The sequence below is a fragment of the Petromyzon marinus genome, chromosome 73 (assembly GCF_048934315.1).
Source record: "Petromyzon marinus isolate PM22_M1 ecotype Great Lakes invasive population chromosome 73, UKy_Petmar_22M1.pri1.0, whole genome shotgun sequence".
NCBI lineage: Eukaryota > Metazoa > Chordata > Hyperoartia > Petromyzontiformes > Petromyzontidae > Petromyzon > Petromyzon marinus.
The window spans coordinates 9,011,759-9,032,847 of record NC_133739.1 but is presented as its reverse complement, the minus strand read 5'-3'; the positions used below and the strand labels follow the sequence as shown (position 1 = coordinate 9,032,847).

The 21,089-nt window shown below is 46.9% G+C and overlaps 2 protein-coding genes across 5 annotated transcripts in view; both read left to right on the top strand.

Annotated features, from left to right (window-relative positions):
- The window catches only part of LOC142907007 (uncharacterized), a 39,451-nt gene extending 19,222 nt beyond the window's left edge, over positions 1–20,229 (top strand). Inside the window, exons 1-4 of one of the 4 annotated variants that reach the window (XM_076055915.1) lie at positions 4,622–4,791; positions 5,836–5,903; positions 8,870–9,811; positions 16,919–20,229. In XM_076055915.1, coding sequence (XP_075912030.1) covers positions 8,898–9,811; positions 16,919–18,512 — 2,508 coding nt within the window. In that variant the 5' untranslated portion in view covers positions 4,622–4,791; positions 5,836–5,903; positions 8,870–8,897 and the 3' untranslated portion in view covers positions 18,513–20,229. Of the gene's footprint in view, positions 1–4,616; positions 4,792–4,824; positions 4,964–5,835; positions 5,904–8,869; positions 9,812–16,816 lie in introns of those variants that run through there. The other 3 variants (XM_076055912.1, XM_076055913.1, XM_076055914.1) reach the window with 3 other exon arrangements.
- LOC142907014 (uncharacterized) overlaps positions 1–21,089 on the top strand; it is a 59,975-nt gene that overhangs the window by 28,472 nt on the left and 10,414 nt on the right. The window lies entirely within an intron of this gene.

Sequence of the window (21,089 nt, the reverse complement as noted above, 5' to 3'; positions counted from 1 at the left end):
AGAGCCGAGTTCAAAAGAGTTATATTTCGATTTAAAGCTTTCGTGACTGCAAGGGTTCATCTTCTTTGGTTCTTTCGGTAAAGTAATGTAGAATGAGAATAAAGTAATAAAATAACAATAAAATTCTCACGACGTTTCGGCCACAACGCAAGTGGCCGTCTTCAGGTCAAATTAGCAGACCTGTTGGGACAACAGAGCTGCAATGAACGCTGTTAAGATTCGTAGCGACTTTTAAGCTGGTTGGGCGAAGTGAGGCACCTTGACAAAAGGGGGTTTACATATCAAATAGCTGAGGGATTAGCTTGTGACTGGTCACGGAAATGGCTATGTTAAAGTCAAAACCTACACATCCACAGAGGCAACTAGTAATTTAGCATTGAAATAGCTAAGGGATTAGCTTGTGCAAATAGCTGAGGGATTAGCTTGTGACTGGTCGCAGAAATGGCTATGTTAAAGTCAAAACCTACACATCCACAGAGGCAACTAGTAATTTAGCATTGAAATAGCTAAGGGATTAGCTTGTGACAGGTCACAGAAATAGATGTTAAAGTAAAGGCCTACACATCCACAGAGCTTTAATGAACGCTGTTAAGATTCGTAGCGACTTTAAGCTGGTTGGGAGAAGTGAGGCCCTTGACAAAAGGGGGTTTACATATCAAATAGCTGAGGGATTAGCTTGTGACTGGTCACGGAAATGGCTATGTTAAAGTCAAAACCTACACATCCACAGAGGCACCTCGTACATGGACGCCAAAGGGGGCTGCAACAACTCAACTGTCATACAGTAAACCGATGTGAAAAAAAAAATCGTTCATGAGGCCATCCACATATACAAACACAGAGACAATTTCAACCGAGAAGATGGATTCTGGCTTAGTAACCATTGGAAAGATGTTTTAAACCATTTCGGTTCTTAATTAATTGTATTTTACGAGGACCTTCAGACCGCAGCTCTTTCGCTGGCACTGACTCTTAATACCTCTCACACCACGGTTAATGGTATGGTTTATAACATGGAGTATAACAGCGCCTCGCACCTGTTTCTCCCCTCCTCCGCTCCGACCATGGATGGACTCGTCCGTCTGAACGGGGCTCGTAGCTGTCCGTGGTTCTGAAGTGGAAGGTAAGAATCCACCTGTTTTTTAAACCATATAACATTGTGATATAACATTGAGGTAGTTTATATTTTCGTTTTTTATTGGTTTACTATATGGTATTCATTATATAGTGTAGTGTATACCCAGTTAATGTTAATAGCTCAGCTTATTGAAGAATATATTGAGTACATTTAATATAGTGATGTAATTTAGAATTAGGTTGTTCACATCGGTTTACTGTATGGCAGTTGAGTTGTTGCAGCCCCCTTTGGCGTCCATGTACGAGGTGCCTCTGTGGATGTGTAGGCTTTGACTTTAACATCTATTTCTGTGACCAGTCACAAGCTAATCCCTTAGCTATTTCAATGCTAAATTACTAGTTGCCTCTGTGGATGTGTAGGTTTTGACTTTAACATAGCCATTTCTTTGACCAGTCACAAGCTATTCCCTCAGCTATTTGCACAAGCTAATCCCTTAGCTATTTCAATGCTAAATTACTAGTTGCCTCTGTGGATGTGTAGGTTTTGACTTTAGCATAGCCATTTCTACGACCAGTCACAAGCTAATCCCTCAGCTATTTGATATGTAAACCCCCTTTGTCAAGGTGCCTCACTTCTCTCAACCAGCTTAAAAGTCGCTACGAATCTTAACAGCGTTCATTGAAGCTCTGTCGTCCCGACAGGTCTGTTCATTTCACCTGAAGACGGCCGCTTGCGTTGTGGCCGAAACGTGGTGAGAATTTTATTGTGTTATTTTATTATTTTATTCTCATTCTACGTGACTTTCCCGAAAGAACCAAAGAAGAAGAGTTGTTATAATAAACGCGTTGCCTCAACCAGACGTCTCCGTGTGATTAGTTAAGGACACAACACTTGTATAAAAGAGAATAGCCAGTGGGTTTTCAAAGTACCTTCGTCTTACAGAAATCAATTTCGCGTGAGGCCACCGCATTAAAACGATGCTCAGCTGAGGAGGGCGAGCCACGTTGGGGAGGGGGTGGTCACCTTATCTTTGTCACGTGACGTAGCTCACCTGACTTCTGCCGCGACAATGTCTGGATGTTTTCGCCTGAGGACGACCGCTGGTGCTGCGATCGAAACGTCGCGATTTCTGTTTTTTTACTTCGTTTTTTTTCTACCTGCGTGAATTTACCGAAAGAACCAAAGGATATGAAAGACGTCTTGTCTGCTGAGCTTGTTCATATCCGTGTACATCGATGTCCCACATTGCTTAAATGGACACACCACACACAATGAAATAATTAGAAACTAGGACGACTTAATTTCGGGGATGGGCAAATATTGAGGAATCTCTTTCAATGGAGCGAGTTAAGTTTTTGTTCGATTCAACATCTCTCTGTCCGTCTGTGTCTCTGTTCCCCTCTGTGTCTCTCTCTCGCTGACTGTGTCTCTGTGGTCTCTGTATCTTTCATTCTGTCTTCCTCTTGTCCGTGTCTGTCCACCTCTCTCTCTTGTCAGTCTCTGTGTGTCTCTCTATCAGCGTCTTTCCAACTGTATTCAACTACCGACAGTAGCAACATGCGCCCGTTCAACTTTCACGGGCCCACGACTGCACGCGACTCAAAATTGCTCCGAGTCTGTGTGTATCTGGAACTTCTTTCTCACCGTACGTAGCCAACCATGCTAATCTGTGGGTCTCTCTGTGTGTGAGTCTCTGTGTGTATCTGGAACTTCTTTCGCACCGTACGTAGCCAACCATGCTAATCTGTGGGTCTCTCTGTGTGTGAGTCTCTGTGTGTATCTGGAACTTCTTTCGCACCGTACGTAGCCGAACCTGCACAGGAGGAGCGGCTGGTATCTGTGGAGTTGTTGGCTGGGTACCATCTGTCGGCGGGAGCGAGAGACGATGAAGCTCCCAAGCATTTCACTACGTTACCAACATCATATTTGCACGCATAAGTCGCTTGCCTAATTGTGTCTTTCTTATCGAATCTCATCTCAAACAATCGAAGGACGCCTCTCCCTAAGTGGCAGCTGCCCCTGTGTGGCACAAGGTGGCCCTGCACCGGCCTGCACGTGGACATGAGTCTGTCGGTAGGGGGCGATCATTGACGCGCCGTCTCCGTTGTGTAGTTTCTGGATAATGTTTGGAATTGCCACAATTTTGACCGTGACACCGACATGCAATGACCTGTGCGTCGTGAATGACACACAACGCTATGTTTTTACATCTGCCGTGAAGCAGACTGCGCATATTGTGGTGAATGTTACTGGGGTAGCCAGGTGTGCCTGTCGGATTTGAACCTTGAACCTCTGCAATAAATAGAGAATGCGCTACCATATTCTTGGTTCTTTTGGTGAAGTCACGTAGATAGAAAACAAAAATAAAGAAAAAAACGCGTTTATTTTTATTTTTTAAATTGTCATTTTATTTTTCTTTAATGTAACATGTTTTTTTTTTAATTTACGCGACTTTACCGAAAGAACCCAAGAATATGAATTCCTGCCAGTCACGAAAGTTTTAAGTCAAAATAGAATGCACCACCAACTCGGCTCGCGTCAATCTGCGTGGAGGCGTGGGGGGGCCTGAGAGAGTTTCTCACCGGCGCAGAACTTCCATGCAGAGGGCTCCACGCAGCTTCGTGCGGAGCGACAGGCCAGGTAGCTCCCACAGCGTGGCGCAGCTGATTAACATTTATATTCTTGGTTCTTTCGGTAATGTCACGTAGATAGAAAATAACAAAAAAATTTGAAAATATTAAATTGATGAAAAGTTACCATTTGTCGACTGAGATGACCGTGCCCACCACAGTGTACACACACACACAGTGTACACACACACACAGTGTACACACACACACAGTGTACACACACACACAGTGTACACACACACAGTGTACACACACACACAGTGTACACAGTGTACACACACACACAGTGTACACACAGTGTAAACACACACAGTGTACACACAGTGTACACAAAACACACAGTGTATACACACAGTATACACACAGTGTACACACACACACAGTGTACACACACACAGTGTACACACACACACAGTGTACACACACACAGTGTACACACACACACAGTGTACACACACACACAGTGCACACACAGTGTACACACACACATAGTGTGCACACTCACAGTGTACACAAACACACAGTGTGTACACACACACAGTGTACACACACACATACACACAGTGTACATACACACCTAAGGGGTCTCTGTTCAAGGGAGGGAACAATAGAAAATGAATCTAAATCAACTTAAACTCCAACTCCTCTCTGTGACGTCACCACTCAGCATAACCTCATCGGCGTGAAACGCCAGGGGGAGGTCTACCTCGCTCGTGACGTCATGTCACCAAGGTGTTCACCTCACCCCGTCGAAGGCGCCCTTGACCGTGACGTCACCTCTGCCTGGGTCGCTGCCGTTTTCTGTTCAATTAGAATCCATATTTGGGCAAGGCCACGCCCAGTGACTGGCGGTTCATTAACATAATTATTTCGTGAAAGCCGTCGCGACAGGTTGAGCACCCACGCCCCATCCCTCTTCATATGGGCCGGGCTCATTAACATAATCTATTCACGTACGGAGCCGCTCATTGTGGTAGGGGAGTGTTATCGTTCCCCACAAGTGATGTCATGTCACCTCCTGCTGCTGCGTGACGTCACGAGATTATAGGAAGCTGCTGCTCCGCCCTTACACTGAAATCCGAGGTGAGAAATTCTCATCGCGGTTGTTGTTGTGGTTGTTGTGGTGGTTGTTGTGGTGGTTGTTGTGGTGGTGGTTGTTGTTGTGGTTGTTGTGGTGGTGGTTGTTGTTGTGGTTGTTGTGGTGGTGGTGGTTGTTGTTTACCGAGGTAGAGCCTCGCATGGAAGCAATGTCCAGGTTGGAACTTTACAGCGCGGGGTCTAGTCTGATCGCGGGACCTAGCCTGATCGCGGGGCCTAGACTGATCGCGGGGCCTAGCTTGATCGCGGGGCCTAGCCTGATCGCGGGGCCTAGCCTGATCGCGGGACCTAGCCTGATCGCGGGGCCTAGCCTGATAGCGGGGCCTAGTTTGATCGCGGGGCCTAGCTTGATCGCGGGTCCTAGTCTGATCGCCGGGCCTAGACTGATCGCGGGGCCTAGCTTGATCGCGGGGCCTAGCCTGATAGCGGGGCCTAGCCTGATCGCGGGACCTAGCCTGATCGCGGGGCCTAGCCTGATAGCGGGGCCTAGCTTGATCGCGGGGCCTAGCTTGATCGCGGGTCCTAGCCTGATAGCGGGGCCTAGCCTGATAGCGGGGCCTAGCCTGATCGCGAGGCCTAGCCTGATCGCGTTTAAGTTTAATTTGTCTTCATGCGGCTCGCCACTTTGTCACGTTGTTTTAGTTGTAAATATTCACGCGTCTTCTTTGGTTCTTTCGGTAAAGTCACGTAGAATGAGAATAAAATAATAAATTGATAAAATAAAATAACACAATCATTCTCACGACGTTTCGGCCACAACACAAGCGGCCTTCATCAGGTGAAGGGACGAGACTGTCTGGTAGGACAGCCCTGGACAATCTCGTCCCTTCACCTGATGAAGGCCGCTTGTGTTGTGGCCGAAACGTCGTGAGAATATTATTGTGCTATTTTACTTTATCAATTTATTATTTTATTTTCATTCTACGTGACTTTACCGAAAAAAACAAAGAAGATGAATCCTTGCAGACACGAAAGCTTTAAATCGAAATATTCACGCGGTTTTTTATTTATTTTTATTTTTTACACCAGGCCAAGCCCGCTTGAGCTGCTGTGCCGCTTTTGTTTTCAGAAGCGACCTGCCCACAACACAACACAAGGTGAGGCTCCTCAACAGCGTGGCGGTGTTCACTCTGGACGCGTGGCGGTGTTCACTCTGGACGCGTGGCGGTGTTCACTCTGGACGCGTGGCGGTGTTCACTCTGGACGCGTGGCGGTGTTCACTCTGGACGCGTGGCGGTGTTCACTCTGGACGCGTGGCGGTGTTCACTCTACTTGGTGGAGTGAGGAAGCATGAATTCTGTACAGGTGAAGGTGGCCAGGCATGGGTCTGGACACACCACCACCTGTGAACCATGCCAGTGCGTGACAGTGGTGGAGCCAGTGGGGGTGGGGTAGGCACGTGCCCCCCAACGATCCGATCGAAATCCCTGATTTCGATAGGATCATTGGGGCTTATTAGTAACTAGCTTCACTACCCGGCTTCGCCCGGGACTTGGATTCTTGTCTTGGATAAATTTCATATCCCTTATATTTCACTGAAAAACCCTTAAAAATGTTGATGCTTGCGAGAAAGAAAAAAGGCGAAACAAATCAAGTTACCTAAATCGGATGTTTTCACTCAAGGAAATTTAACCTTAATCCACTACTACGCAAGGTCGATTTTGGCCACTCGGGAAGGGAATGACGTGGCGAGCTGAAAATAGTCGCGTTCACTTAGAAATTCCAAACGGCATAAGCTGTGAAAATTTCACGACGCCAGAACTCAGTGTTGGGAGAGGTTTTTGCTGCTTCACACAAACAAACAGATGTAATGTTCTGCTTCATATTTAAGATAGCAGTTCTACCCGTTCTTCGCACGGAGGATATGTATTAAAACTCCGAGAAACCAATGGCTTCATTTGACCAGGACCGAAGCGCCACCTAAAATCTCCCGGCACGCTGTTAACAGCCCTCTCTGTGCTGCCAAATACATCTTTCCCTGGATGTTCTTCCCTGTGTATGTATCTCTGCTGCCTTGTACCTCGTATCTGTTCACTCTGTCTATGCTGGTTTGTTCAACCCGGAGGATGAACACGAAATTTAGCAGTCTTCTGAAATTCGTGGTCTACCATGGAAGTGTCTAACTGTGTTGTTGTCCTACTGGTTTTGCATCACGTAATTTTTCTTAGGTTTTGTTGAGTTCTCGTCTCTCATCTTCTTGTTGTATTTGCCTCCGTGCAGTTTAACGCTCTCTATGTGTTGCGTTGATGTCACCCTATGTGCTCCCTCGCTATTTGTTTTTTACACCTGATGATGATCGCTTGTGTTGCGTTCGAAACGTCGTGATTTATTTTAATATAATTTTATTATATTTCTACATACGGGACTTTACCGAAAAAACCAATGAGTAATTTATGCATTCACGAAAGCTTCAATTCTATATTCATTGCAGAGCGCTTAACTCAGGTGTGTTGCGGGTTGACGCCACAATCTTCATGGTCATACAAAATACAAATGTCTATTTTTATACTTGTTTCATTGTGCACGGTATGGAACCTACCCACATGCCAAATTTCAAGTGTGTAGTATGTCGGGAAGTATGCTAAACATTTCTAACAGACACACACACACACGTATCCACACATTTCCATTTTATATATAGGCTAGCTTTACTACCCGGCTTTGCCCGGGACTTTGATTCTTGTCTTGGATTAAAACACGGTCTTCGCGGAGTGTTGGGTGGGGGGGTGTGCGTGACGTCAGCAGGCACACTGCGTAACGCTGCCGCATAGGGTGACATCTCAGATATGACGGCTATTTTAATACTTTGTGCATTGTGTCCAGTCTGGAAGCTACCCACATGCCAAATTTCAAGTTTGTGTTGCATGTCGGCAAGTATGCTGAACATGTCAAACAGACACACATTCACAAATTTCCCTTTTATAAATATAGATCAATCAGCATTGCGCGACCCCCCCACTGCCACCGGGTGGCATATTATTACGTGCCAGGGACTCTGAGAGGACCACAGTCCGTGTTCATAATTGGCAATAAGTAACGGCAAAGCAGTTACAAGCGTCTCTTAGAATTGTGCCCAGTTGCGTATACAGTACACGACTTCCCTGAAGGCAAACACCTTCAGCGAGCACGATGCCTTTCACACGCGTCGAATAAAAAGCATAGGACAAGTCCTTACTTAGTAACAACTCCTGACTAACAACTCCTTATGTACTAACAACTCCTGACTAACAACTCCTTACTTACTAACAACTCCTGACTAACAACTCCTTACTTAGTAACAACTCCTTACTAACAACTCCTTACTTACTAACAACTCCTTACTTCCTAACAACTCCTTACCAATAACTCCTTACCAACAACTCCTTACTAACAACTCCTTACTAATATCTCCTTACTAACAACTCCTTACTTACTAACAACTCCTATCAATTTCATTGCTGAAAGGGGCTACCCCCCCCCCCTACCTGAATATCCTGGCTCTACCTCTGAGTGTGTGAAAGAGTCAAGTTTGTATTTGCAGTAAAGTCTATTAACTCTATTGAGCACGGAGGTTATATCAAAACAGTAGTTTATTTTTGTTTTCCTCTGCAACTCTTTGTAAGAAATTAGTCAGGAAGTTATCACAGCACACGTGCAGCTGAAGACGGAACTGTTCATCCCAGCATTCAAGGACATCTGTGCCTGGCTTTCACACCTCTACGTTGCGATTGAACATTAATTTATGCATTTCTGCATAACACAGATAGTATTATTTTCAACACCCTTTGCTACGTCAGCTGAATTTAGCTTTCATAAATTGTCCTTTTGAAGCCAGACAGCCGAAATTGTGTGCTCGGAGTTTTGGGTTAATATTTATTTTGAAGATACGAGGGCTTCCAGGCACGTTTATGACCATTTGTGTGCCATAACAGCCCGTGTGATTAATTTGGGACACGTTTTCACTATATCATGAATATATGAATAAGTATAGAGAGTGTAAGTCACGTGTGACTGTGTAATGCATTCCTCTGTGCATCGATACTGACGTGTAGATGGTGTGGATATTCTTTTTTTCTGTCTACAGCTGTCGCTTCCTCTGCAGAATTGATCTGATGGAGCAAAGGCACTCGGCGCAGCTCGGTGCAAAAAGGCAACAATGCGACCGGTGTGCATACAGCACGGATAGTACTGCACATTTGACACGGCACCAGAGAACCAACACCGGAGAGAAACCCTTCAAGTGCAGTGTGTGTGGGAAGGCGTTTTCAGATTCATATCCTCTTGTAGCACTCCAGAGAATGCACACGGGAGATAAACCCTTCAAGTGCAGTGTGTGTGGGAAGGCGTTTGCACATTCACCAAGTCTTCATGTACACCAGAGAACACACACGGGAGAGAAACCCTTCAAGTGCAGTGTGTGTGGGAAGGCGTTTACACGTTCACCAAATCTTCATGTACACCAGAGAACACACACGGGAGAGAAACCCTTCAAGTGCAGTGTGTGTGGGAAGGCGTTTTCAAATTCACCTAGTCTTCATCTACACCAGAGAGCACACACGGGAGAGAAACCCTTCAAGTGCAGTGTGTGTGGGAAGGCGTTTTCACAGTCACCAAGTCTTCATGTACACCAGAGAACACACACGGGAGAGAAACCCTTCAAGTGCAGTGTGTGTGGGAAGGCGTTTGCACGTTCACAAACTCTTCATGTACACCAGAGAACACACACGGGAGAGAAACCCTTCAAGTGCAGTGTGTGTGTGAAGGCGTTTTCACAGTCACCAAGTCTTCATGTACACCAGAGAACACACACGGGAGAGAAACCCTTCAAGTGCAGTGTGTGTGGGAAGGCGTTTGCACGTTCACAAACTCTTCATGTACACCAGAGAACACACACGGGAGAGAAACCCTTCAAGTGCAGTGTGTGTGGGAAGGCGTTTGCACATTCACCATGTCTTCATGTACACCAGAGAACTCACACGGGAGATAAACCCTTCAAGTGCAGTGTGTGTGGGAAGGCGTTTGCCCAGTCACCACATCTTCTTGTACACCAGAGAACACACACAGGAGAAAAACCCTTCCAGTGCAGTGTGTGTGGGAAGGCGTTTGCACAGTCAACAAATCTTCAAGTACACCAGAGAACACACAAGCATCAGAAGATCCACAAGGAGGGGAATCTGAAATCAGCTTGTGAAAGTCAAAGTGCCGCAATGAGCCCATCCCTCATGAATCAAGAACCGGAAGAAAATCCCAGCTTGGACACTTTTAAAGGTATCGAGGTGAAATATGAAGAGGTGAAGGTGAAATGTGAAGAAGTGATGGTGAAAAGCGAAGAAGTGAGGGTAAAATGTGAAGATGAAGATTCAACTCCAAAATCGGACCTTCACATCGATGGAGGCAACGTGAAGCAGGAGGAGAATTCTGACTGCGAGGCAGAGCGAGGCAACTCCCATCAGTTTGTGGAAGTGGAGGTGTGGGTGGACTTCCTCCGAGACAATACAAAGTCAAATGGAGACCCGGTAGATATGTAAGCTTGAGACGATGTCGCTACCAATAGATGCGCCTTTGTCACAGGCCTTTAATGACAAGAATGTGAAGTTGAACACTCAATTCCTAGGTTCAACCTGCAGAGTTAGAGCGGCCAGTCTTTGTGGACCTGTGGGTTGCGTAGATCTCTAACCATGAGCGAGAGCCAATAAGCCCCCAAGCATTCGCACGGTTCTAATAAGTCCATTTATATGGTGCTTGCTTAATCGCCTCTGGCAATTCGGAGTTTTGTGTGGTATCTCGTCTCAAACACTCGAAGAGCACCCCCAAGTAGCAGCTGCCCCTGTGTGGTACAAGGTGGTGGCCCTGCACCGGCCTGCATCTGGAGAAGAGCTTGTCAGTAGGGGGCGATGGTTGATGTGGCATCTCAGTTGTGGAGTTTGTAGGTAATGTTTAGAACTTGATAAATTTTGACCCAGACGCCAGCATGCAATGGCCTACTCGTTTTTGAATGGCGCAATAGTATGTTGTACATACACTGTTAAGCGTATTTTTTTTTAAAATAGCTTGTTAGTACGATATAACCTGATGCAGTATATTTCACTGCAGTAATTCAATTTTGTTAATATGCCTGTCAATAATTTAGAATGAATACTCTTTTGTGTGCGTACTTGTAACATTGTCTATAAGGGTCAAACATTGAATAAGTGATGTTAGGACAAAGTGTGTTTTGGAAGTAACCTGTACAGATAACTCAGGTGAGACTCATTGTTCTTGTGATACAGGTCAAAGGGTATTTTTGTTTTTTCAGGAAGCATCTTCGTCTGGAGCAACTCATTGTCTTTGAAATAGGGAGCACACTCGGATCATTCATCAGTTACAAGGCATACCACTCAAAAGTTACACGTAGAGGAGATACATTCTCTACAACACGAATTATAATTTTGCATTACGTGTTGACGTAAATTTTGTCGAACTAGGACATGAAATGCTCCTTGCTGATTAACGTCTGGATGTTCACAACCAAGGGCTTGAAGCAAGCCTGACTGCCTGCGGTGCCACTTACAAGCATTTAGGGCCTTGGGCCAGGAAAGTCACGGAAAAAATTGCACACGAACGATGCCTCCACACAAGCTCCCGATGCTCCGTTTTGAAGTTTGAAAATGAAACAACTTTGAATTGTATTATGTTTTGAATTAGATAATTGTATTCTTCATTAAAAGCTTATTCATTGAAAACGATAATTTGTGTGAATTTTCTCTCGTCGTAAAGTAGATGGCCTTGCCGGGGGTTCAGTTCGATGCGGACTTTCACCTGGTTGGGGTCACGGGATCGAGACGAGGCGACACAGAGCTGCTGGCCGTGCGAGAAGACCGCCGTCTGCAGATGGATTCCAACGTGATCGAACGTCTGTCCCTGAGCCTCCGTCGTTCATGCAGGGGGCGCGTAGAGGTCTGCAGCGCCCCCTGCATGAAAACGACGGAACGTGCAGCGTTAGTCACAAAGTTGTGCGTAAGCACCATGACAGGGCGCTGTCAGCTGACCTGCCACCACGTTCACGGGTCAGCAGGGGGCAGCCGAGAGAGAGAGCGAGGTGTGTAGGGGTCGACCAAAGTAAACCCCTGCCCTCCCCCGTGACCGGAGACTCACACCCCTGACCTCCCACCCGTCCCTAAGGCCCCTTAAGATAAGACCTTCCAGAAGGTTCTGGGAGGGGGGGAGGTGGGGAGGTCAGGAGTGTAGGGGTGACCCCGACCTGGGGATAAAAGGTCGGCCCTCTGGACGGGCCGAGGCAGTGTTCACCAACTCAAGCCTGAAGACATCTGAAGACCTGAAGACTGGACCAGCACCCGGGTTGTAGCGGACCAGAGGTGGCTCGGACACTCTGGGACCCTCCCCGAGCTCTAGCCAGAGCCGGGTTGTAGCGGACCAAAGGTGAGCTCCCGTACCCGGGCTGGGATGGGTCGTCCAGTCCTCCCTCAACGCTGGGCTAAGGGATCCCGTGGGTAGCAGAGCCCGGATTGTGCAGGCTGTGGTACAAGGGAGGCTGTCGCTCCCGGAGGCTATCGGGTGGAAGGGGTCGTACCCCTGTCGTGTTACGGTAGTGTGTAGAGCTGAGTTCAAAAGAGTTGTTATATTTCGATTTAAAGCTTCCGTGACTGCAAGGGTTCATCTTCTTTGGTTCTTTCGGTAAAGTCACGTAGAATGAGAATAAAATAATAAAATAACAATAAAATTCTCACGACGTTTCGGCCACAACGCAAGTGGCCGTCTTCAGGTGAAATGAACAGACCTGTCGGGACGACAGTGTGTGTGTACACACACACATAGTGTACACAAACACACACACAGTGTGTACACACACACAGTGTACACACACACACAGTGTACACACACAGTGTACACACACACACACAGTGTACACACACACACAGTGTACACACACCCAAGTGGTCTCTGTTCAAGGGAGGGAGCAATGGAAAATGAATCTCAATCAACTTAAACTCCAACCCCTCTCTGTGACGTCACCACGCAGCATTACCTAATCGGCGTGAAACGCCAGGGGAATGTGTACCTCGCTAGTGACGTCATGTCACCAAGGTGTTCACCCCACCCCGTCCAAGGCGCCCTTGAACGTGACGTCACCTCTGCCTGGGTCCCTGCCGTTTTCTGTTCAAGTAGAATCCATATTTGGGCAAGGCCACGCCCAGTGACTGGCGGATCATTAACATAATGAATTCGTGAAAGCCGTTGCGACGGGTTCAGCACCCACGCCCCAGACCTGTACATATGGGCCGGGCTCATTAACATAATATTTTCACATACGGAGCCGCTCATTGTGGGAGGGGTGTTGTACGTCACGCGGCAGCAGAAGGTGACATGACGTCATGTCACCTGCTGCTGCGTGACGTCACGAGAAAACAGGAAGTTGCTGCTCTGCCCGTGCACTAAATTCCGAGGTGAGAAATTCTCATCGCGGTTGTGGTGGTGGTTTTTGTGGTGGTTATTGTGGTGGTGGTTGTTGTTGTGGTGGTGGTTGTTGTGGTGGTGGTTGTTGTGGTGGGTGTTGTGGTGGTGGTTGTTGTTTACCGAGGTAGAGCCTCGCTCTCTCTCGTAGGGATGTCAATTGAGTAGCAGCGAGCATGGAAGCGATGTCCAGGTTGTAACTTTACAGCGCGGGGCCTAGCCACGCGGGGCCTTGCCTCCTGCCCTCGCCTGGTCGCGTTTGCTTCAATTATCTCGCTTAAGTTTAATTTGTCTTCACGTGGCTCGCCACTTTGTCACTTTGTTTTACTTTTAAATATTCACGTTTTTTTTTTCATTTTTTTTACACCAGGCCAAGGCCGCTTGAGCTGCTGTGCCGCTTTAGTTTTCAGAAGCGTCCTGCCCACAACACAACACAAGGTGAGGCTCCTCAACAGCGTGGTGGTGTTCACTCTGGACGCGTGGCGGTGTTCACTCTGGACGTGTGGCGGTGTTCACTCTGGACGTGTGGCGGTGTTCACTCTGGACGCGTGGCGGTGTTCACTCTGGACGCGTGGCGGTGTTCACTCTGGACGCGTGGCGGTGTTCACTCTGGACGCGTGGTGGTGTTCACTCTAGACGCGTGGCGGTGTTCACTCTGGACGCGTGGCGGTGTTCACTCTGGACGCGTGGCGGTGTTCACTCTACTTGGTGGAGTGAGGAAGCATGAATTCTGTACAGGTGAAGGTGGCCAGGCCTTGGTCTGGACACACCACCACCTGTGAACCGTGCCAGTGTGTGACAGTGGTGGAGCCAGTGGGGGTGGGGTAGGCACGTGCCCCCCAACGATCCGATCGAAATCCCTAATTTCGATAGGATCATTGGGGTTTATTAGTAACTAGCTTCACTACCCGGCTTCGCCCGGGACTTGGATTCTTGTCTTGGATAAATTTCATATCCATTATAGTTCACTGAAAAACCCTTAAAAATGTTGATGCTTGCGAGAAAGAAAAAAGGCGAAACAAATCAAGTTACCTAAATCGGATGTTTTCACTCAAGGAAATTTAACCTTAATCCACTTATACGCAAGGTCGATTTTGGCCACTCGGGAAGGGAATAATGACGTGGCGAGCTGAAAATAGTCACGTCCACTTAGAAATTCCAAACGGCATAAGCTGTGAAAATTTTCACGACGCCAGAGCTCAGCGTTGGAGAGGTTTTGCTGCTTCACACGAACAAACAGATGTAATGTTCTGCTTCATATTTAAGATAGCAGTTCTACCCGTTCTTCGCACGGAGGATATGTATTGAAACTCCGAGAAACCAATGGCTTCATCGGCCAGGAGCGAAGCGCCACCTAAAATCTCCCGGCACGCTGTTAACAGCCCTATCTGTGCTGCCAAATACATCTTTCCCTGGATGTTCTTCCCTGTGTATGTATCTCTGCTGCCTTGTACTTCGTATCTCTTCACTCTGTCTATGCTGGTTTGTTCAACCCGGAGGATGAACACGAAATTTAGCAGTCTTCTGAAATTCGTGGTCTACCATGGAAGTGTCTAACTGTGTTGTTGGCCTACTGGTTTTGCATCACGTAATTTTTCTTGGGTTTTGTTGAGTTCTCGTCTCTCATCTTCTTGTTGTATTTGCCTCCGTGCAGTTTAACGCTCTCTATGTGTTGCGTTGATGTCACCCTATGTGCTCCCTCACTATTTGTTTTTACACCTGATGATGATCGCTTGTGTTGCGTTCGAAACGTCGTGATTTATTTCAATATAATATTGTCATATTTCTACATTCGTGACTTTACCGAAAAAAACAATGAGTAATTTATGCAGTCACGAAAGCTTCAATTCTATATTCATTGCAGAGCGCTTAACTCAGGTGTGTTGCGGGTTGACGCCACAATCTTCATGGTCATACAAAATACAAAAGTCTATTTTTATACTTGTTTCATTGTGCACGGTATGGAACCTACCCACATGCCAAATTTCAAGTGTGTAGCATGTTGGGAAGTATGCTAAACATTTCTAACAGACACACACACACGTATCCACACATTTCCCTTTTATATATAGACTGGCTTTACTACCCGGCTTTGCCCGGGACTTTGATTCTTGTCTTGGATTAAAACACGACCTTCGCGGAGTGTTGGTGGGGGGGTGTGCGTGACGTCAGCAGGCACACTGCATAACGATGCCGCATAGGGTGACATCTCAGATATGATGGCTATTTTAATACTTTGTGCATTGTGTCCAGTCTGGAAGCTACCCACGTGCCAAATTTCCAGTTTGTGTTGCATGTCGGGAAGTATGCTGAACATTTCAAACAGACACACATTCCCAAATTTCCCTTTTATAAATATAGATGAATCAGCATTGTGCAACCCCCACTGCCACCGCGTGACATATTATTACGTGCCAGGGACTCTATGAGAGGACAACATTCCGCGTTCATAATTGGCAATAAGTAATGGCAAAGCAGTTACAAGCGACTCTTAGAATTGTGCGCAGTTGTGTATACAGTACACGACTTCCCTGAAGGCAAACACCTTCAGCGAGCGCGATGCCTTTCACACGCGTCGAATTAAAAGCATAGGACAACTCCTTACTTAGTAACAACTCCTGACTAACAACTCCTTATTTACTAACAACTCCTGACTAACAACTCCTTACTTACTAACAACTCCTGACTAACAACTCCTTACTTAGTAACAACTCCTTACTAACAACTCCTTACTTACTAACAACTCCTGACTAACAACTCCTTACTTCCTAACAACTCCTTACTAATAACTCCTTACTTACTAACAACTCCTGACTAACAACTCCTTACGTCCTAACAACTCCTTACTAATAACTCCTTACCAACAACTCCTTACTAACAACTCCTTACTAATATCTCCTTACTAACAACTTCTTACTTACTAACAACTCCTATCAATTTCATTGCTGAAAGGGGCTACCCCCCCCCTACCTGAATATCCTGGCTCTACCTCTGAGTGTGTGAAAGGGTCAAGTTTGTATTTGCAGTCAAGTCTATTAACTCTATTGAGCACGGAGGTTATATCAAAACAGTAGTTTATTTTTGTTTTCCTCTGCAACTCTTTGTAAGAATGTAGTCAGGAAGTTATCACAGCACACGTGCAGCTGAAGTCGGAACTGTTCATCCCAGCATTCAATGACATCTGTGCCTGGCTTTCACACCTCTACGTTGCGATTGAACATTAATTTATGCATTTCTGCATAACACAAATAGTATTATTTTCAACACCCTTTGCTACGTCAGCTGAATTTAGCTTTCATAAATATTCCTTTTGAAGCAAGACATTCAAAATCATGTGCTCGGAGTTTTGGGTTAACGTTTATTTTGAAGATACGAGGGCTTCCAGGCACGTTTATGACCATTTGCCCTCTCATTGTGTGCCATAACAGCCCGTGTGATGAATTTGGGACACGTTTTCACTATATCATGAATATATGAATAAGTATAGACGTGTAAGTCACGTGTGACTGTATAAATGGATTCCTCTGTGCATCGATACTGACGTGTAGATGGTGTGGATATTCTTTTTGTCTGTCTGCAGCTGTCGCTTCCTCTGCAGAATTGGTCTGATGGAGCAAAGGCACTCGGCGCAGCTCGGTGCAAAAAGGCATCAATGCGACCGGTGTGCATACAGCACGGATAGTACTGCACATTTCACGTGGCACCAGAGAACCCACACGGGAGAGAAACCCTTCAAGTGCAATGTGTGTGGGAAGGCGTTTGCACAGTCACCAAATCTTTATGTACACCAGAGAACACACACGGGAGAGAAACCCTTCAAGTGCAGTGTGTGTGGGAAGGCGTTTGCACTGTCACCACATCTTCATGTACACCAGAGAACACACACGGGAGAGAAACCCTTCAAGTGCAGTGTGTGTGGGAAGGCGTTTTCACAGTCACCAAGTCTTCATGTACACCAGAGAACACACACGGGAGAGAAACCCTTCAAGTGCAGTGTGTGTGGGAAGGCGTTTGCACGTTCACAAAATCTTCATGGACACCAGAGAACACACACGGGAGAGAAACCCTTCAAGTGCAGTGTGTGTGGGAAGGCGTTTTCACATTCATCACATCTTCATGTACACCAGAGAACACACACGGGAGAGAAACCCTTCAAGTGCAGTGTGTGTGGGAAGGCGTTTTCACAGTCACCAAGTCTTCATGCACACCAGAGAACACACACGGGAGAGAAACCCTTCAAGTGCAGTGTGTGTGGGAAGGCGTTTTCACAGTCACAAAATCTTCATCTACACCAGAGAGCACACACGGGTGAGAAACCCTTCAAGTGCAGTATGTGTGGGAAGGCGTTTTCACAGTCACCAAGTCTTCAAGTACACCTGAGAACACACACGGGAGAGAAACCCTTCAAGTGCAGTATGTGTGGGAAGGCGTTTTCACAGTCACCAAGTCTTCAAGTACACCTGAGAACACACACGGGAGAGAAACCCTTCAAGTGCAGTGTGTGTGGGAAGGCGTTTTCACAGTCACAAAATCTTCATCTACACCAGAGAGCACACACGGGTGAGAAACCCTTCAAGTGCAGTATGTGTGGGAAGGCGTTTTCACAGTCACCAAGTCTTCAAGTACACCTGAGAACACACACGGGAGAGAAACCCTTCAAGTGCAGTATGTGTGGGAAGGCGTTTTCACAGTCACCAAGTCTTCAAGTACACCTGAGAACACACACGGGAGAGAAACCCTTCAAGTGCAGTGTGTGTGGGAAGGCGTTTTCAAAGTCACCACATCTTCATGTACACCAGAGAACACACACGGGAGAGAAACCCTTCAAGTGCAGTGTGTGTGGGAAGGCGTTTGTACAGTCATCACATCTTAATGTACACAAGAGAACACACGAGCATCAGAAGATCCACAAGGAGTGGAGTCTGAAATCAGCTTGTGAAAGTCAAAGTGCCGGAATGAGCCCATCCCTCATGAAACAAGAACCGGAAGAAAATCCCAGCTTGGACACTTTTAAAGGTATAGAGGTGAAATATGAAGAGGTGAAGGTGAAATGTGAAGAAGTGATGGTGAAGAGCGAAGAAGTGAGGGTAAAATGTGAAGATGAAGATTCAACTCCAAAATCAGACCTTCACATCGATGGAGGCAACGTGAAGCAGGAGGAGAATTCTGACTGTGAGGCAGAGCGAGGCAACTCCCAGCAGTTTGTGGAAGTGGAGGTGTGGGTGGACTTCCTCCGAGACAATACAAAGTCAAATGGAGACCTGGTAGATATGTAAGCTTGAGACGATGTCGCTCCAATAGATGCACCTTTGTCACAGGCCTTTAATGACAAGAATGTGAAGTTGAACACTCAATTCCTAGGTTCAACCTGCAGGGTCAGAGCGGCCAGTCTTTGTGGACCTGTGGGTTGCGTAGATCTCTAACCATGAGCGAGAGCCAATAAGCTTCCAAGCAATCACAAGGTTCTAATAATTCCATTTATATGGTGCTTGCTTAATCGCCTCTGGCAATTTGGAGTGTTGTGTTATATCTCGTCTCAAACACTCGAAGAGCACCCCCAAGTAGCAGCTGCCCCTGTGTGCTACAAGATGGTGGCCCTGCACCGGCCTGCATGTGGACAAGAGCCTGTCAGTAGAGGGCGATGGTTGATGTGGCATCTCAGTTGTGGAGTTTGTAGGTGTAGGGGTGTTATGGGAAAGAAACACTCGGTGTGGGAAGGTGAGGCACAACCACACCTTGGTGGCTACAACCACGTCCGCTATGGCTCCACCCTCAGTGGGTTATGGGTATAAAGGGCGGGGAGCCAGAGAGCTCGGGGCAGTGTGTTGGGGCCAAGACTGAAGAGCCAGTGAAGAAGGAAGGCCTGCTAGGATAGACCCTGGGACTCCTGTGACCGCTGTCCTTTTCAGGGCCGGCACAGCAAGCCAGTGGTGCGGCCCCTGAGCCCCAGAGCCAGAGTCCTTTTAAGGGCCGGTCTGGTTGGTGGAGTGCCGAGATCTGTGTCTGACCAGGCCCAGATCAGATAGCCTCCTCTAGCGCCTATAGCTGGAGGAATCGGGAGCCTAGGCCTTAGGCTAGATAGCCTGGTGTTATCCCTGAGTGTATATGGGTGAAGGGGCCGCTGCCCCTTCCAGTGTGACCCCTTGTTCAATAAATAGTGCTGCCTCTACTCAACCGTCTCCGTGTCCTGGGAACCCACTACAGGAATGTTTAGAATAGGCTCAATTTTGACCGAGACGCCAGCATGCAATGGCCTACTCGTTTTTGAATGGCGCAATAGTATGTTGTACATACACTGTTAAGCGTATTTTTTTAAAAAATGCTTCTTGTTAGTACGATGTAACCTGATGCAGTATATTTCACTGCAGTAATTCAATTTTGTTAATATGCCTGTCAATAATTTAGAATGAATACTCGTCCGATTGTGTGCGTACATGTAACATTGTCTATAAGGGTCAAACATTGAATAAGTGATGTTAGGACGAAGTGTGTGTTTTGGAAGTAACCTGTACAGATAACTCAGGTGAGACTCATTGTTCTTGTGATACAGGTCAAGGGTATTTTTGTGTTTTCAGGAAGCATCTCCCTCTGGAGCAACTCATTGTCTTTAAAATACGGAGCACACTCGGATCATTCATCAGTTACAAGGCATACCACTCAAAAGTTACACACAGAGGAGATACATTCTCTACAACACGAATTATAATTTTGTATTACGTGTTGACGTAGATTTTGTCGAACTAGGACGTGAAATGGTCCTTGCTGATTAACGTCTGGATGTTCACAACCGAGGGCTTGAAGCAAACCTGACTGCCTGCGGTGCCCCTCACAAACATTTACGGCCTTGGGCCAGGAAAGTCACGAGAAACATTGCACACACAAGCACCTGATGCTTCGTTTTGAAGTTTGAAAATGAAACAACTTTGAATTGTGTTATGTTTTGAATTGGATAATTGTATTTCTTCATTAAAAGCTTCTCCATTGAAAACAAAATTTCGTCTTCTTGGTTCTTTCGGTAAAGTCACGTAGGATGGAAACAAAGTATTAAAACAAAATAACATTCTCACGACGTTTTGGCCACAACACAAGTAGCCTTCATCAGGTGAAGAAACAGGTCTGTCCAGAGGACAGCGCTTGAGTGAACGCTGCCAAGCAAAGACGGCGTCTTTATTAAAGGTGTGTGGGCGGAGTTAATTAGCATGTTACCCAGCCCCCACCTCCTCAGGAGCGGAGGAGGGTGGCGGCTGGGCACAGGAAAACACCAAAGCAGAGCAACCAAGGTGCGTTGCTCTGTCCTGTGCTGCACCATAAGCATGTTATAAACTAGACTAATATACAATGCAATATTATACCTTCCAAGCTAAGAAACATGGCATAATATATCCATAGACAAATTCCACTTTTGAATTATATAATGCGTTACTTTACACTATATTTCGTGTGAAGTTTCTCTAGCTAAGTGGATGGCCTTGCCGGGGGTTCGATCCGATGCGGACTTTCACCTGGTTGGGATCGCGGGATTGAGACGAGGCGACACAGAGCTGCTGGCCGTGCGAGAAGACCGCCGTCTGCAGATCGATTCCAACGCGATCGAACGTCTGTCCCTGCGCCTCCGTCGTTCATGCAGGGGGCGCGTAGAGGTCTGCAGCGCCCCCTGCATGAAAACGACGGAACGTGCAGCGTGAGTCACGTAAAGTTGTGCGTAAGCGCCATAACAAGGCGCTGTCAGCTGACCTGCCGCTACGTTCACGGGTCAGCAGGGGGCAGCCGAGAGAGAGCGCGAGGTGCGTAGGGGTCGACCAAAGTAAACCCCTGCCCCCCCCCCCCCCCCCCCCGTGACCGGAGACTCACAC